General features: G+C 35.5%; 2 protein-coding genes across 2 annotated transcripts in view; both read left to right on the forward strand.

Moving 5' to 3' along the window:
* Positions 1–18,648, forward strand: part of Oatp33Ea (Organic anion transporting polypeptide 33Ea) — a 36,812-nt gene that overhangs the window by 6,929 nt on the left and 11,235 nt on the right. The window contains exon 2 of the mRNA XM_088225913.1: positions 17,957–18,140. Within this exon, the coding sequence (XP_088082039.1) occupies positions 17,957–18,140 (184 nt within the window). The remainder of the gene's footprint in view (positions 1–17,956; positions 18,141–18,648) is intronic.
* On the forward strand, positions 544–7,744 carry LOC148281903 (uncharacterized). Its single transcript, XM_088225914.1, has 2 exons — positions 544–1,959; positions 7,400–7,744. Exons 1-2 carry the CDS (start codon positions 1,048–1,050, stop codon positions 7,403–7,405), a joined length of 918 nt encoding a protein of 305 aa, XP_088082040.1. The 5' UTR covers positions 544–1,047; the 3' UTR covers positions 7,406–7,744.

Genomic DNA, 18,648 nt, shown 5'->3' on the forward strand with positions numbered 1-18,648 from the left:
TATTTATTTACTAGGAAAACAAAAAACAAACTGACTCGAGCGTTTACTTAGAGATTACACACGCGTTGACTTATGACTGCGATAACTTTATCATGTTTAATAATATGCTTAGCATATTTTTAAGCGCGTCGATACTTATTTGTGATTGAGCTATAGGTCGTAATAAAGCGGGTTTGGTTGCAAAATGTCAAAAGGCTGTTTTTAATTTTGGATATGTTGTATGTTCCCAAGAATTCATCATCATCATTCCCTTTCCGCGCCTAATGGTGCTTAGGACACTGCATTGATGCACAATCGCAGCGTATCTTGTTTTTGTTACAGGAAGGTAAGATGATCAGTTTTATGCTTCAGGTACCGGCCTAGGAACTATGAAATATTCTAGTGCGAAAACACCCGTTTAAATAAATATTTCATGTCAACCATGTCGGGAATCGAACCTGAGACCTACCTACCTACCTCTTGCTTGGTAAGCAAACGCGCCAACCATTACACCCGAGGCCCCAATAATTTATTTGTATAAAAAATAAAATATTTTTATTGTATATTGTTACGACCCATGACGCCAAAGAATTCGAATTTGACGCCGGGGTCTAAGCTTACATAATCGACCACTAGATGTCAGGTGTTACTAAGGGCTGGGGTGACGCCAGCTTGGTGACGCCACTACGAATTGCTAGGGGAGGATAGAAAGCTTGGTATCGAGAGAGAATTGTGCAAAGTCCGATAAGTGTGAATTGAGCGATAATTGATAAATAAACTATTTAATTACTAATAAAAACCGTGTTATTATTTAAGAGCCGTCATAAATTCAGAAGTGGGATTCATCCAAATTGCGAAAATCGAGAGTTAAATTGTGTGTGCCTTTGTTCTCTTTGTTTACTGACGCTACGCTACAACCTGTTGATTGTTTTTGTGTATGCCACCGATTTTTTGGACGTTTTCGCCACATCGTGTAGGACATTATTTAGTTTAATATTTCTGGTGCCTTATTCGTGATTTTCGGACAATTTAATTGCCAAAGTTTCGGATAAGAACACTTGTGCGGAAATGGATCGTTACCACCCGGAGGAGGATCAGCGTCAGCGGCTCGAGACGGATAGAGATTCGGAGGGGGAGTCAGCGAACACCATCCTAAGGCAGCTGATGGAGGAGAAGCTTCAAGGGATGGTGCAGAGCTATTTCTCCCAAATCCATTTTGCGCCGCCAAGGCACGCGTCGTCTTCTTTGGGGCAGGTGCGAGGGGAAAACATTATTCCTCCTTTCAGTCCCGAGGACAAGAGCACAAATGTCGTCTTATGGCTTCGTAGGATCGACCAACTGGGCGCCATACACGGATGGGACGACTACACCAAGTCGTTCTTCATGCAGTCCAAGTTGTCGGGCCAAGCCAGAGACTGGTTCAACCGGCTCGACAACTACGATCTGTCGTGGGGCGCCTGGAAGGTCAAGCTTGCGAGGGCTTTTCCGAGACGGCATGAATTTGCGGAAGCCTTGGAGGAGCTAGTGGCGAGGAAGAAGACCAGTGGAGAGTCCATGACTCACTACTTCCACGCCAAGCTCGCATTGGTACACCGATGCAAGATAGACGATGAGGATGCGATATCCTGCATCATTCGGGGTCTACCGGTCGAGCTGCAGGCGAACGCCAAGGCTTTCCAGTGCTCGACTCCGCAAGAATTGTATGCAGGATTCTTGTCTTCACTGGATGGGTACCAGACGCCCTCAGGAAGTGCAGGTACCAGAGGTGCTGTCCGATCAGCCCCACAAAGGACATTTGGAGACAGCCGTAACTGGTCTTCTCGTGTGCTGCCAGCCCCACTGGTGACCTGTTATAACTGTGGGAAGAGGGGGCACATTTCGAAGGAGTGCCGCCTGCGGGACCAGAGGGCATGTACCAAATGCTCGAAACGGGGACATTTGGCCAAAGATTGTCGTAAGTCAGTCCCGGAGAAGTCAAAGGTAATGTTGATCGGAAAGCCAGATAATATATTTTATAAAGTGGGCAAAATTAACAACCACGCTGTGAGGGTGTACTTGGATAGTGGCAGCCAGGTAAATATATTATCATCAAAAATAGCAGAGGCCTTGAAGCTAAGGAGATCAGTAAAAACTGAGCCTCTTATTGGGTTTGCTGGAGGTATCACTTTCTCCTTAGGTGAAGTAATATTCCGTCTTCAGATAGATGGGATCGAGATGGATACAAGGGCACTTGTATCTGATGCAGATATGAGAGATGCAGATCTGATTGTTGGGCAGCCAGTCATCAATAACAGTGAGGTAATATTTACAGTTAGTCAAGGCATGGCTCGGTTAGAAATGGATCAAACACACCACTTAGAGGAGAAATGTTTGCGAAGATCCTCGCATCACAGTGGAGTTGCAGGAAGATACTGTGATAGATGTTGGGGAATCGAGATATGTTCTGGTGATTATTAAAGGTAATGCTGGAGGTACGGTTTGTACGAAGCCACGATACTTTGAGTTAGGTAAGATAAGTTACATGTTACCAGCCACCATCATGACTGGAGAGAGAGGATTGATGTCTGTCTCCAATATGGGTCACGAACAAATTCAATGGAGTGCAGGACAAGTCATCACTCGTGCTGACTTATGTGCAGAACATGTTCCGAGAGAAAAAGTTAACCGTGAGAATACATCTATGAGAGTCATGTCAGGCCAAATGCCACATACAAGTATTATGAGAGTGAGAGTAGGAGATATCCAAGTTGGCGAAATACCATCTGATAGTATGAATGAACTGTTGACAGTTCTAAATAGACACACAAAAGTGTTTGCAGATCACGAGTACGATCTGGGGACCACCAATATGGCAGAGATGTCAATTAGTTTGAATACAGATAAACCTATATTTTACAGGCCTTATCGTTTATCCTATGCAGAAAATGAAGTTGTTCGCTCCAAGGTTAGAGCCTTGTTAGACGCAAACATAATAAGAGAATCGAATTCAAATTACGCATCGCCTGTTATTCTTGTTAAAAAGAAAACTGGCGATTACCGTCTGTGTGTTGACTATCGAGCGTTGAACGCTATCACAGTTAAAGACCGTTTCCCACTGCCTCACATCGAGGACCAACTCAGTCGATTGGGAAGTACTAAATATTTCTCAAGTTTGGATTTAGCTCAGGGGTATCATCAAGTTCCAATCGCTGGGGACTCTATTCATAAAACATCATTTGTAACCCCTGATGGACAGTACGAGTATGTGAAAACACCATTCGGATTAGCCAATGGTCCGGCAGTGTTCCAACGCTTAATTAATAGAGTACTAGGCAAACTAAGAGATGAAAGAGTTCTGGCGTTTATGGATGACATTCTCATTCCGTCAGCAGAAATTACTGAGGGCATTAATTTACTTGAGAAAATACTTATACGTTTATCAGAGGCTAATTTAAAACTTAATTTGAGTAAATGTTTCTTTCTTAAAACCAGTATTAGTTATCTTGGTCATGAGGTCCAATCAGGAGAAGTCAGGCCAGGGAATCTAAAGATTGCAGCTGTTATGAGTTTTCAAACACCCATTAACGTACATCAAGTTCGTCAATTCATTGGGTTAGCTAGTTATTTTAGAAAATTTGTTAGAGATTTTGCAAAAATTGCACAACCTCTGACATCGCTTACAAGAAAACAGACAGACTGGAGTTGGGGTGAGCCCCAGGAAAATGCATTTCAAACACTGAAAGGTACTCTCACTTCCAGACCTGTTTTAGCTCTCTACGATAGAACATCAGAAACAGAAGTCCATACGGATGCATGTAAAAATGGACTCGGAGGGATTTTATTACAAAAGCAACAGGATAATGCTTTAAAACCGGTATATTATTTTAGTAGAGTAACAACAAAAGAGGAAAAACATTATCACAGTTATGAATTAGAAACACTTGCTGTAGTAGACTCACTTAAGCGCTTTAAAATATATTTAATTGGACTACATTTTAAAGTAGTTACTGATTGTATCGCAGTCAAATCGACTCTAACAAAAAAGGATATAATTCCGAGAATAGCGAGATGGTGGTTAAGTATTCAGGACTTCGACATGGAAATTGAATATCGACCTGGAGATAAAATGAAGCACGTTGATGCGTTAAGTCGAAATCCTATTGATTTGCTTCCAGCAAATGTTAACATTATTGCGCAAGCTGACTGGTTCTTGACATTACAACTGCAGGACCCTAAATTACAAGCGATCATTCGCCTTCTGCAAGCAGAAGAGGCTGATCAACAGATGATTACAGATTTTGTATTTAAAAATGAACGACTTTATAGGAAAACATTGCACGGGGATAGATTAGTAGTACCAGCCGGAGGTCGCTTTAGTATAGTTCGAAAGAATCACGATGATATTGGACATATTGGTTTAAAACGTTGTGAAAACAGGATTAAAAGTGAGTACTGGTTTCCAAAAATGACTCGGTTCATAAGAAAATATGTAAGCGCTTGTATAGAGTGTAGTTTTAGAAAAGGTAACTACGGAAAGGCGGAGGGAAAACTTCATCCGATTCCTAAACCCGACAACCCCATGATTTGTATTCATATCGACCATCTAGGTCCATTTAACCAATCGAGACGTAGATATAAATACTTACTAGTAGTAGTTGATTCTTTTAGTAAGTTTGTAATAGCAAAACCCGCTAAAACGGTGAGTTCGATGGAAACCATTAGACTTCTAGAAGAAATATTTGCATACTTCGGTACTCCATCACGTATTATTACAGATCAAGGTAAAGCATTTACAAGTAGATATTTTAAAGAGTTAGCTGTCCGAAAACAATTTAAACACATCATGAATGCTGTGGCTACGCCACGAGCTAATGGACAAGTTGAGAGAGTTAATAGGACTATTTTAGATGCTATGCGTACCAGCATAAGCGACCAGACGAAATGGGAAGAGAGTATTCCTAGTATTATACGAGGTATTAATAATACAATCAATGAGTCGACAAAAGTGTGTCCGTTTGAACTAATGTTTAGTTTCAAAAGTAGATTACTACCGGATATGGAAAGCTCTGACCGCCAGGAGCCAGTAGAAACTTTACGCCAGCGGGCTCGAGGAAACATTCAGAAAGCTGCGATACGAATGAAAGCGCAGTATGATAGAAAACGAAAGCGGGCGAGAGTATATAAAGTTGGTGATTTGGTGTTGTGGAAAGGCGCACCAGCTTGTACAACAAGTGGTGTCAATAAGAAACTGGATGATAAATATTCAGGGCCTTATAAAGTATCTACGGTGATAGGAAATGATAGATATAAAATCAGGAGTATTAAAGGTATCCGGGGATATAAAAACTTCACAGCTATTGTGGCAGCCGATGCAATGAGACCATACGTTTCTTTAAACGCAGTGACGTCGGAGTCAGATGAAAGTGATGGAAGTATGAGGGACAGAGAAGATCTTATTGATTTACTAGAGAGTTAGTGTTTACTGAAACTGAATTGAATTCTTTATGAAAAGTTAAAAATAAAGTATAATATTACATAGTTGGTTGCTCAACAAGTAAGTTTGATGAATATCGATTCATACGCTAAATTGAGTTCTATATGAAACGTTAAAATGGAGTATACCATTACATAGTTGGTTGCTATATGAGAAAGTTTGAGAAATATGGATTCATTCGCTGAATTGAGTTCTTTATGAAAAGTTAAAATAAAGTATGATATTACATAGTTGGTTGCTCAACGAGTAAGTTTGATGAATATTGATTCATACGCTTAATTGAGTTCTGTATGAAAAGTTAAAATGGAGGATAATATTACTTATTTGGTTGCTATGTGAGTAAGTTTGATGAATACTGAATTGAGTTATATATAAAATCTTAAAAAGAGAATAATACTACATATTTGGGTGCTATGTGAGTTGACGAATAGGGATTCACATGCTGAATTGAGTCCTATGAGAAAACTTAAAATAGAGTACAATGTTACACATTTTGGTGTTATGAGAGCAGCCAGATACATACTCAAGTCAAGTAGTATTGAGGAAGTTGGAAATAAGTATAAGTTTGAGAGTTTGACTGCCATGTGGGCAAGAAATTTGAAATTGAGGCCTTATAGAGTACTAAGATTCGTGTGGCAACTTGAAATAAAAGTAGAGCAATGTGTGTGATCCAAAGTGAGTTTGGATACTGAGTATTTAAAGCTCCCATGAGGGTAGAGCAATGTGTGTGTGTATGTGTGTTATCCAAGTGAGTTTGGATACTGAGTATTTAAAGCTCCCACGAGGGTAGAGCAATGTGTGTGATCCAAAATGAGTTTGGACACTGAGTATTTAAAGCTCCCATAAGGGTAGAGAAATGTGTGTGTGTATGTGTGTGATCCAAAGTGAGTTTGGACACAGAGTATTTAAACCTACCACGAGGGTAAGCAAGGTGTGGGTGTGCGTGATCCAAAATGAGTTTGGGCACAGTATATTTCAGGCTCCCACGAGGGTAGAGCCTAGAGTGAGTGTATGCACCCAATCAGGTGTATCCACTAGAGTTTTAGCTTCCACGAGGGTCAAGCTAAGTGTGTTCCAAAATGAGTTTGGGCACAGTATATTTCAGGCTCCCACGAGGGTAGAGCCTAGAGTGAGTGTTTACACCCAGCCAGGTGTATCCACTAGTGTTTAGCTTCCACGAGGGTCAAGCTAAGAGTGTGTAGCTTCCATGAGGGTCAAGCTAAAAGTGTGTACCAAAACGAGTTTGGGCACAGTGTGTTTCAGGCTCCCACGAGGGTAGAGCCTAGAGTGAGTGTATGCACCCAATCAGGTGTATCCACTAGAGTTTTAGCTTCCACGAGGGTCAAGCTAAGTGTGCTCCAAAATGAGTTTGGGCACAGTATATTGCAGGCTCCCACGAGGGTAGAGCCATGAGTGAGTGTATGCACCCAATCAGGTGTATCCACTAGAGTTTTAGCTTCCACGAGGGTCAAGCTAAGTGTGCTCCAAAATGAGTTTGGGCACAGTATATTGCAGGCTCCCACGAGGGTAGAGCCATGAGTAAGTGCATGCACCCAATCAGGTGTATCCACTAGAGTTTAGCTTCCATGAGGGTCAAGCTAAGTGTGCTCCAAAATGAGTTTGGTCACAGTATATTGCAGGCTCCCACGAGGGTAGAGCCATGAGTAAGTGTATACACCCAATCAGGTGTATCCACTAGAGTTTTAGCTTCCACGAGGGTCAAGCTAAGTGTGCTCCAAAATGAGTTTGGGCACAGTATATTGCAGGCTCCCACGAGGGTAGAGCCATGAGTAAGTGTATACACCCAATCAGGTGTATCCGCTAGAGTTTTAGCTTCCATGAGGGTCAAGCTGAGTGTGCTCCAAAAACGAGTTTGGGCACAATATATTTTATGCTCACCATTGAGCTATTGCATGTAGTATTGTAACAAAAATATTTTTATTGCAGGAATAAATTTGGATTGAAAATGTAAATGATGTGAGACATCAGGGTAAGGTCGAGCGTTGGGAGGACCCAACGCATTTCTAGGGTGGGAGAGTGTTACGACCCATGACGCCAAAGAATTCGAATTTGACGCCGGGGTCTAAGCTTACATAATCGACCACTAGATGTCAGGTGTTACTAAGGGCTGGGGTGACGCCAGCTTGGTGACGCCACTACGAATTGCTAGGGGAGGATAGAAAGCTTGGTATCGAGAGAGAATTGTGCAAAGTCCGATAAGTGTGAATTGAGCGATAATTGATAAATAAACTATTTAATTACTAATAAAAACCGTGTTATTATTTAAGAGCCGTCATAATATATAATTTCCTACAATTAACTTGTACAACATGTTTTTCTAAACCTTTTACAGAGCTTCAAAGTTTTTTTTTTCTAAGAGTTCAAATTTTGAATCATGGTCAATTGACATATCAATAAAAGTGGTCTTCGTTTAAGATGTACGAATGTGGAAGCAACTAGGATTTTTTGTCAGGATAGACGTCAGTAGCGACTCATCATCTCTGCATACCCCTACGGGTTATGGCGCGTGATGGTAGTAGTACCTATTGTTTATCTTCATTATTCATATTTTATCCGTTTTTAGCCTTGATATTTGAAATTATATGATTGATTTGATATTTAGTTTCGAGTTTTAGTTGAAAATGTAAAGAATCTCAGTAATTGTGCAATATTTTGGTGACAGTTTATATTATATTTATACACAGTACACATAAGTATATGCAGATAATATTACATACCTCTATTACGCCTTTAATCAGTTTTTATTTGGGTCACCAAATAGTATCTACATTAAGCATTTTTATCGATACAATAATAATTACATATATAGGTAGTGTCTCTTTATCATTAATAATATAAAAGTACAGTATAATTATGAGCCAATGATGGGAATTTAAATGAATTGGACTACTACTACTAGTACCATCACCATACCAGAGATAATAGACCGCCGCACACGTCTATCCTGGCATACATTCCTAGCTTTTTCTACATTCATACATCTTGTCATACATGCCCTTCGGTTATGTCTGCTTTTGACATGACCAGACTTAAGATTTTGGTTTATCTGATCATGTCACGTCTTTCTTGGTCGTCCTCGTCTCACGTTGCCGTTCATTTTTGTCATATATACTTGTTTTACCATTCATTTGTCATCCATTCGTTCTACATGACCAAACCATCTCAGAGATTCTTTCTTAATATTATCAATTATACTTGACTAGATTGATTTACACTCTCGCCTGATTTCATCATTCGTAACCCTGCATACATTGATTTCCCACACATTCATCTAAGAGATCGCATTTCAACCGCGTTCGCTCGGCTTTCATCCTTTCTTTCAGTTACATGTTTTACTTCCATGCTCCATACATAAGTGTTAGGACTAAAACTCCGTTGCGCACTGCCAGTTTACTTTCGATTGACATATTTTTATTAGCAATTACTGTGCTTAGTGCGCCGTTCATTTTGTTACCCGTATTCACTCTCCTTTCAACACCTTTTTCTTTCTTCCGAATCTTGAAAAAATGCTTCCCAGATACACAAATTCTTCTTCTTGTTCGAGACATTCGTTGTTTACATTTATTATGCAGTCAGTAACCTCACTATCCCTTTCAAATACCATCACTTTTGACTTACTTTCGTTCATCGCCAATTCACTCTCCAGGGATACATCATACATTCTAAAAATTATTTTTTGCAAATTCTCGTTGCTGCTTACTAACAGAACTGCATCATCAGCATACAACAAGCAGCTTACTAAAAAAATATCCATTTTTGCTCCAATACACATACATTCTATTTCTTTCATACAGTTGTCCATGAATAGATTAAACAACCATGGTGACATTACACATCCCTGTTTCACGCCTTTTGAGATCGCAAACCAAGAAGTGAATCCCTCATTAACTCTTACACACGCTGAACTCTCCTCATCAGATGATACTGCACGTATAAGTTTACTGTTTACTCCATAATTTTTCAACACGCCCCACAATTGAATTATAGCTACTTTATCATACGCTTTTTGCAAATCAACAAATGCGCAAAATAGTTTCTGATTTTTTACCAAAAACTTATCCGTTCCCATTCGCAGTGCAAAATTTGATCCGAATTAGAAATACTTCAAAATAGAGCCATGAGAATTGTGCTAAAGAAAGGTAGATATAATAAAACAGAAAAACTGCCAGAAGAACTCGATTAGATACCAATAAAAAAAAGACTAATATTACACGACTATTGACTAAATACATTTATAAATATAATATTAATGCTTGTTTTATATTATATTTTTTTAAACAATCGAATGCTCAAATACTTCATCAATGAGAAAGTGTTATGTTCAATAAACATTTTCATAAGCATGTAACTAGAAATAAAGATAAAATAAGTCTGACATTTAAGAAAAAACAGAATCCCAAAATTGCATTATGTATAAAGATTTAAACATGCATGAATGTCTGAATGTATTAAGAATTAAAGGGGTTTTAATGAATTTAAAAACAAACGTTTTGTTTACTTTAAGATGATGAATTAAAGCACAGTTGAAAAAAAACAGTTGTTTTATAAGAATACAAAGTATGAAAAATAGTACATACATCCGGTTAAAGTTTTTCACAAATATAATGAGAAAAAATGTTACACAGTAAAGAAAAAAAATCATAAGACAAGAGAAAAAAAGAGCACGTAAAAAGGTTAAGGGATGAGAATATAAAGTGGTGTAGAGGGATTTTCATTATAAAGACCGATTTAAAATTTTGATATGATAAAAACATGAACATAATTAAAGTAACATGAACTTATTATACACACTTACAAATGTTTCATTTAACAGTGTTTCAAAAAGTTGTTACGTAAACAAATTGTAATGTAAACAAACTTAAATAAATATTTATATGAAAAAATTTAAATTTTAGAAATAACACTTGTATTTTCTTTAATTTTTTTGTTTATTTTACGTAGATTCTTGATTTTAAATTCTTAATTACTTTGCTGATGTATTGATAGTGTACACACAAAATATTCCGTTACTTACAAAAAGTCACTTACATAGTTTTACCTACGTCGCCGACGCGTCGTTTACAAGTAGATATACTAATTTATCTAAGTTTATATTGCGATGCTCTTTGCCAATGTTTCAATTAATGCGTACGTGGATTACCTATATATTATTGGATAATAATGGTCTTTTGAATAGACATCAGATGCTGCGCGTTTCAAAACTTCCTGTGACATTTGGCCTACATAGCGAACTATTAGGTATATCGCGATGAATCGAGCATTGTTTACCTATCAACTCAAAAACCTTAAATGATTCATTCGGACTACTTATTATTTGTCGATTCGGTTGAAAACAAAAGATTAGATAGTAATTTATTAAGTAGCTATGTTCTTTCCTAGTACCTAATTACCGAATTAGTATGTTCTAAGGTTTCTAAAGTACTCGTATGTAGGTACTAATGTCCAATTATTAAAATCCAACACTGATTTGAGTCTACTTAAAACCTAAGAAAAAATATTTTTATTTTTAAACACAAAAACAAAAAGCTCTGACAATTGTTTCGCCTTGGCAATCGTTTGAATATGCCAAAAATGAAAATTAGGAAGTTCAGAGGTTTTTTTGTTTATATTATTAAACTAAGTCATATTTAAAAAAAAATATGTATCGTATTATCAGCGCTATGAATTTTGAATGTATTGTATTTTTGAATTTATGTCTCAAGTTCTCTACCGCTTCTTCTTGGTCAGTTCTGCCGATTGGTCCGTTGACGGTAAATAAACCGGAAATCTTCCAGTTCGATTTTATTAAAATATGTTTTTCGTACATTTTCAAGAAACTTTGCCGTATAATAAAGTGCTTTAACTTTTACATTTTTTGTATCGAATTTCCCGCAGGGCTAAAGTTCCTCATTGTCCGATTTTTTTTGTCTTTAAAACTAAAATATTTTTTTTAAGTAGATTCAAATCAGTGTTTGATTTTTTGTTCTACAAAATAAATACCATGTCATTAAACTAATGTTTGAACTTAGTACCCAATGTATAAAATATGTAGACACATAAGCTGTTTCGACTTGCATGGAAAGTACAGGCTACAGATTTAACATCATATAATCCCATTGTTCGCATGGTGTACAGGTACAGTGCACTAAACTATTATTTTTCAAACGTCTTCACGAAACAGCTTAATTTTGAAACGGTAACTGTTACTGCTAATCTGATAAAAAACAGAAATGCCCATGTCTAATAAAGAGCCTTTCGGAAGCCAAATACACCAATACGTACATTTTTGCATGTGTTTGTTGCGTAAGCTATATTTTTCGATTTTGCAAAAGTTCCAAGTGCCTTTTTTATAGCCTTAATTATAATATCGTACGTGCATATTGGGCATAGCTGGACATACATAAAACCAGTTTAATTGACCTCTGGTTTATATGGCTTGTCATGATCAGTGGAAATACCTGCAACTTTAACATTACTTCACTGGTCATGACCCCAAATTGAGAACGTGACTCTTGACTCATGATAACCAGCGGAAGACAGACGAATCAATTCAGACGAATTAAAGATGCAATGTGCAGAATATTGTTGCATATTTTGTTTATGAAAAATAAATACTATTTTTCTGACTTGCCCCTTCCCAGTTCATCTACGGTACGCCGTCTCCGAGTCTTCAGTCTTGTGTCATCTCACTGGTCAGCTGCTCCTCCCTCGGGCGCCTCTCAGTATTGGTCCGCAGGGTGGCTTGTGGACGACCTCGAGCTCTCGCTTGTGTGGGGATGCTAGCGCAAGTCTGACCACGTGATCGTCATTTCGTTTGTCGACGTGTCGGTACCATCAGTCTAGTCTCTTTTAGTTTCTCCGGAATAGACGCGACCCAAAAACTACCACGAACATATTCCTTTTTATCTTATCGATCCAGGGTACGTATTCTGATGGGAAGTCAAAATTTATCTTAAATTTCTACAAAGTAAAATTGAGTTTTCTGTATAAAAAATAGAATATGTTTTAAAAAAAAATCTAAACATGTTCTATTACCGGTTACCGACGAAGATACTTTGAATTTTTACACAAATATACACCTTTTCGTACATAAATATCGATATTAGTTTATACTGTCTCAGCATATCGTCGCTGCACGTAAAATATGACTCATGTGACGAGTACCATGTTTCGAGAAAACAAGAAAAAACTGTTTTATTTTAATATTTTTAGTGAATGACCCATGTAATAATAAAAACTCTATTAATTAATGAGTTTTAAACAATATGTATGTGATTTTTAATAATATTTGTCAAAATTTTATTTATGATGAACCTATATATTTTTTTTATTATATTGAAAACATATTATACATAATTATATACAATATTCCCAAGGAGTTTTTTAAAAAAAAACTCATTTAGGGGCATACAGATAATAATTTTTTTAGAGACGTTTTTAAATTTTAAACTATAATATTATTTAACAAAAGCAGAAAAATTAAAAATATGATATACTACAAATTAAAAAGGGTATGAAAAATACTTGAAAATAACAGAATAAACAGAATACTAGGCATGGAAATAAATTCAAAATAATGTTTACATTATGCAATCTGGGAAAGAAAATTGAAAAAGTTTAAAAATTACATGGATGTATATATACATACTGAACTAGTACAAAATAAAATCATTTTTGTTAATTAACAAAATATGCGCACACCCAATACAGGTTAATTTTTTTTATCAAAAACGTTGAAAAAATTGAAATTATGTATACAAGCCAAAAAAAGTATATAAAAAGAAAAAAACACAAATAACATTTAAATAGTATTAAAAATTACATATACAAGCAAAAACAGTGAAATATTAAAAGGTATATGTTCAAGATGCGCATTCTCTATAAACTAACATTATTTATTCAAAGTACTTCTGGAAAAAATAATTCTTCAATTCGCACGTCCTGTTTCTATATTTTGAAATAGGTACTTTAAATTGATTAATTTGTAATGAATTGGAAAATTTTAAACTCTGTATTGACAAACAGTCGTCAAAAAACTAATGATAAATGTGTCAGCCTTATAGTTAATGATAAAGATATAAATGAATCGAAACAAATAGCAGAATCATTTAATAATTTCTTCATATTGATTGGAAAAGAACTGGCTGCAAAAATAAAAAAGTTTCCAAGTTATTTAAATACAATTAACGCGCAAACAAAAGCTGCCTCATCATTTAATATGACTAAAACATCCCAAACTGAAGTTCTGAGAATCATTTCTACTCTTAAGCAACGGCGGCTGCAGGAAGGGGCGATGTAACGCCAAAAACGGTAAAAAATTGTAAATACGAAATTGCTGAACCCTTAGTTGATCTCATTAACTTAGCGATGGTACAAGGTATATTTCCTGAAAAACTTAAATTGGTTAAAATTATACCACTTTATAAAGATGGATGCAAGAAAAATGTACAAAACTACAGACCCATATCCATTCTTTCTGTTTTCTCAAAAGTTTTTGAACGAGTACTTAAAGACAGGCTTTCCAAATTCTTAAATGACTGTAATCTATTGACTCCATTACAATATGGCTTCAGGAAGCATTCGAGTACAAAAACGCAGCTTTCAACTTTATTTCTACGATCGAGAAACATTTAAATCAAAGTGATTATACTGCTGGTGTTTTCATAGACCTAAAAAAGGCTTTTGGCACTTTGGACCACAGCATTTATATCGAAAAACTTCAGTATATTGGTGTAACTGGAATACAACATATATATTTCAAACAGATCATCTCTTGTGGAAGTTGGAGGTAAGCTTAGTACTCCTGGTAAAATCACCTGCGGGGTACCTCAGGGGTCTATACTCGGTTCGTTGCTTTTTCTTATATACATCAACAATATGACGAAATGGGGCATCAAAGGAGGAATACAGCTTTATGCAGATGATAGACAATTTTATACCACAGTAAAAACAAACAAGATTTACAGAAGACTGTTGAAAGTGACGTCTTACATCTGGCATCTCGACTCAATGCACAGTAACATAAAGCCCCCTTTAAATAGAGACATCCATCAGTACAGTACTCGATCAAAAAATAATATTTATATTAGATCTGTGAAGTCTACGAAGTTTGGTACTAGATCTTCACAATACATAGGTTTCAAGGAATTTAATAAATTGCCACAAAAATTTAAAGTACCAATTTCAAAATACAGAAATGGGACGTGCGAATTGAAGCATTATTTTTTCCAGAAGTACTTCGAATAAATAATGTTAGTTGATCCTTGAATCTTGAACAAATAACTTTTAATATTGTACTGTCTTTGCTTGTATATGTAATTTTTAATACTTTTGAAATAATATTTATGCTTTTTCATACTTTTTTAGCTTGTATTATGTGTATATAGTTTTAATACCCTTTTGATATTTTTTAAAACTTACTTTACTTTGAAGATAAATGTAAACTTCCCATTGTGATCGGGGACCAGCTAGTTTTTACCTAAACTCAACTGAAAAACGTCACAACATACTACTGTATTCCTTCTGTGTGCCTTGAACGTAGACTCCAACTATATCTTCATCATTTTAATAAGCATTTTTAGTTTATTTAGATAAAGATCGGGTTGTGGTCCTGTGGCTAGTGTCTCGGACTCACGGACCAAAGGTCCGTGGTTCGAATCCCACTCTACCCCAACTCGATTCCATTTTCTAATAGTGAGTTATTTACAACTCGTTAAAAATGGCCCTCAAAATCAAATATTTGGGTTATTCATAAGAACGCAAATATTTCTTTTTAAAAAAAAAAAAAAAATGACAAACTTTAGGTCTTTAATTGTTTTTATTGTATTTCACATTTGTGTCAGAGTGGATGAAGAATACAGTCCTGTATGTGAAATAGAACCAGAATCCTGGATAAGTATTTTTGACGCAACAGCCATTTTTAGGTAAAAATCCTGAAATAGGAAATTGAACAGGGATAAGTCGGCCTCATAAGTGGTTGGTGCATTAGCCAGCATTCTTGATGTCTCGGATTCAATTTCTGGCAGGATCTACATGAAACATGAATTCTTTTGGTAGTCTTTGTTCTGAAAAAAGTATAATTAAATGATAATACAAGCATATTACAACAGAGATGAAGAACATTTTAGAGAAGGTAATATAGAAGTCTAGGCATCTACAGGGCTTACGACCTGTCATTGGCTGGTTAGTGGCCATTTTACACATTTTTTACACTGTGTAACATTCATCATTCCGCCCATATTTGAACATCCATATTCCTTCAATTATTTTATCTGTTGATGTTTGTGAAGTTAAAGAGCCGAAACCTTTAATTATGCGGGTGAGATTCATCTAATTTAATTATTTCACCTACATTCTAGGCAACGCCCAATATTTTTTTAATTTCTACACTTCTTCGTGGACTAGGTGGATTTATCAACAGTAACAACTTTTCAGATCAGCACAATGCAAAAACAAGCCTTAGGCTGTAAGGAATGGATAATTACTTTTTTTTTTAAGTTGTAGAAGATTTGTTTTCAGAATTTATATTTACTGCTTTCAATTCCACTATCGCTGTCAGTATACCCCGATCTACATAGTAATTTTTTACATCATAGACCTAATTTCCCTATTGTAACGGTGATAGGGTTTGTTAGTTCATTAGCTTGTTATTAAAACGCGTGAACCAAGTTCAGGACTGAGCTGTTGCCACTCCTCTATCCGGAATTATAAGCTAATGTTCCTATATACCTCTATGAAAAGTTTAAACGCGTATTAGTTCATGATTTATCACTTCGTTTTTATTCTCAAAACACATTTTGATTCCCATCCACAATTCATATTTCTTTTTTAACTCAGTGTCCATGCGACTTGACCGTGGAATCATCTCCCATCCAATATCGAAGATGTCCCTACGGTTTCTCTATTTACATCACATCTAAAGAAATATCTCCTTTCTCCTCATTAATCAATCCTCCCTTCCTCGTTCCTTTTTCCCATTTAGTACTTATATTGATTTAATGCCACTCATGTAAACATATTATTATTTATATTATTGTACATCTTTAATTTTTTAAAATTTTATTTTCTATTGAAAATGCTTTGAAACGTAATGAAATAAATAACGTTTGTATTTTTTTAGTTGGTTGGAAGAAATTTCCATTTGGCAACAAGCCTGCTAATGTATAATTTAAATTATGTAAAAAAGTTAAATAAATAAAAAAAATACATATGTATAAATTGGATGTAGGCACTTATTTTTTTTTAAAAACTTGTTTGTTAATATTGGTTATGCGTGCAATCCATTATTAGACGTGTCTTGAATCTATTATCCTTTTTTGTATGTGTAAAGGGTCTCCATGCTCGAAACGATTGTAATGCTTTGATGCCAGAAAGTTTGAATGTTTCTGTGTCGAAAAAAAAATCTAATCTAAAATCTCTAATCTAGACCTCTTGCATGGTAGGCAAACGCGCTAACCATAACACCACGAGGCCGACATTAAACATCTTCTGTAGAGATGATAATGCATTCTTCTCTATTTACATCTTTCAACAGAGATAGTATTTAAAGAAATAATGAAATATTTATTGTTCTCCGTAACCTGCATTTATTTTAATTATCTCTGTTTATATTTACATGACTCATGTGTTATCTAATTATGCAAATTATGTTATGTCAATGTTTTTGCTTATTTCTGCGCATCTGAGGTAAGATAAGTTAGTAAAATACTGTATTTTAAAAGTTTATTAACAACATTTTAGTGTAGATAGTTAAATTACATTGTTATGTTAAGTTATCTCTGCAGAAAATATTTCATAATATAATTCAACTAAATCAGATTTTAAATAAACGTATCAGACTGATGTTCAGTATTCAACTATTGAAATCTAAGAGAAAATATAAACTTTAACATACTCAGAGTAATAACGCACTACAGCATTAGATATGCCATTATCTTTCTAAAATGATTTCTGTCCGCATGGGCAGATGGCGTGTTATTACTCTGAGATACAAATACCACCTTATATGAAGTTATCATTTTATTTTGACAAAGGTTTGTAATTAATAAACTATTTTGGAATCATCTATGAGGATTTATAATAATAAAAATAATAAAGGGGCACTACGAGATGGAGTAATAAAATCAATATCTCAATACACAAAAAAAATAAAAAATTATTGTGTATTGAGAGGTGTGGTTTATTGAACAGCACTGAAAATTTTTGTGAACATTACAGATGCAAACATTCTTCTACATAATGCATTATTGTTGAGTAAATACTACAAATGTAGCTTTAAAAAAGAGGTTAATCCATTATATTCAAAATACAATTTTTAAAATGTCATTGGATTACATAAAATATAAATGTATCTAAGACACATAGATAACTCATTTTACATTGTGGTATGGTTTGGTTTGGTGTGGTTTCGCCGTTTTGTCTGTTCTGCATTTTTTTGCAAATCATGACATTGGCCTCTGTGAGATTATTTTTAGGTTCACATTTGTAATTTTTTTATTATTACAGAAAAAGGAAACAACATGTGGCTTTTGGAACATCCGGCCCGCCTTCCTCCAGCAATTTGCTACCCCTCGCTGCTTCATGGTCATCTATGGGCTCCTTGGCACAATACAAGCCATGGCATATATATACTTTGTAGTCTCACTAACCACCATGGAAAGACGATTCAAAATACCTAGTAAAACAACGGGTAGGTACAGATGTTTATTAAATCTCTTCACTTCTTGACATAGTAATACTTAATCCAACAAATTGATTATATTTTAATACAATTTTAAAAACTCTCCTAATTTAGCTTTTAAATACCATCTTATACCCGTATGCAGAGACAAACCTTAAGGTGAGGAGAGTACATTCTATTGTCTTCACCTTCGGGTTATTCTCTGCATTTGAAATTAGAATGTACTTTCCTCACTTTAAGTTTTGTCTCTGCATACGGGTATTAGTTACAATATAAATTGTGGTCAAATTATTGATTGATGCTATGATAGTATTATAAATACGAAAAATGTCAGCATTTTCAGCCACCAATACAGATAGTGTTAAAAATTTTCACTCAAATAGTAAATATGCCAAAATTGATAATGCCATATTGCTAAAAATTCCAAATAGCACAAGATCGCATTTAGATTTATTAAATATAAAAAAGTTGACAAAGTTAATAGTTCAGTCCTACTTACCTACCTATGTATTAATTC

This window comes from Micrasema longulum, unplaced genomic scaffold (genome assembly GCF_059751315.1).
Source record: "Micrasema longulum isolate JH-2025_06_02 unplaced genomic scaffold, ASM5975131v1 h1tg000401l, whole genome shotgun sequence".
In the NCBI taxonomy this organism is placed as follows: domain Eukaryota; kingdom Metazoa; phylum Arthropoda; class Insecta; order Trichoptera; family Brachycentridae; genus Micrasema; species Micrasema longulum.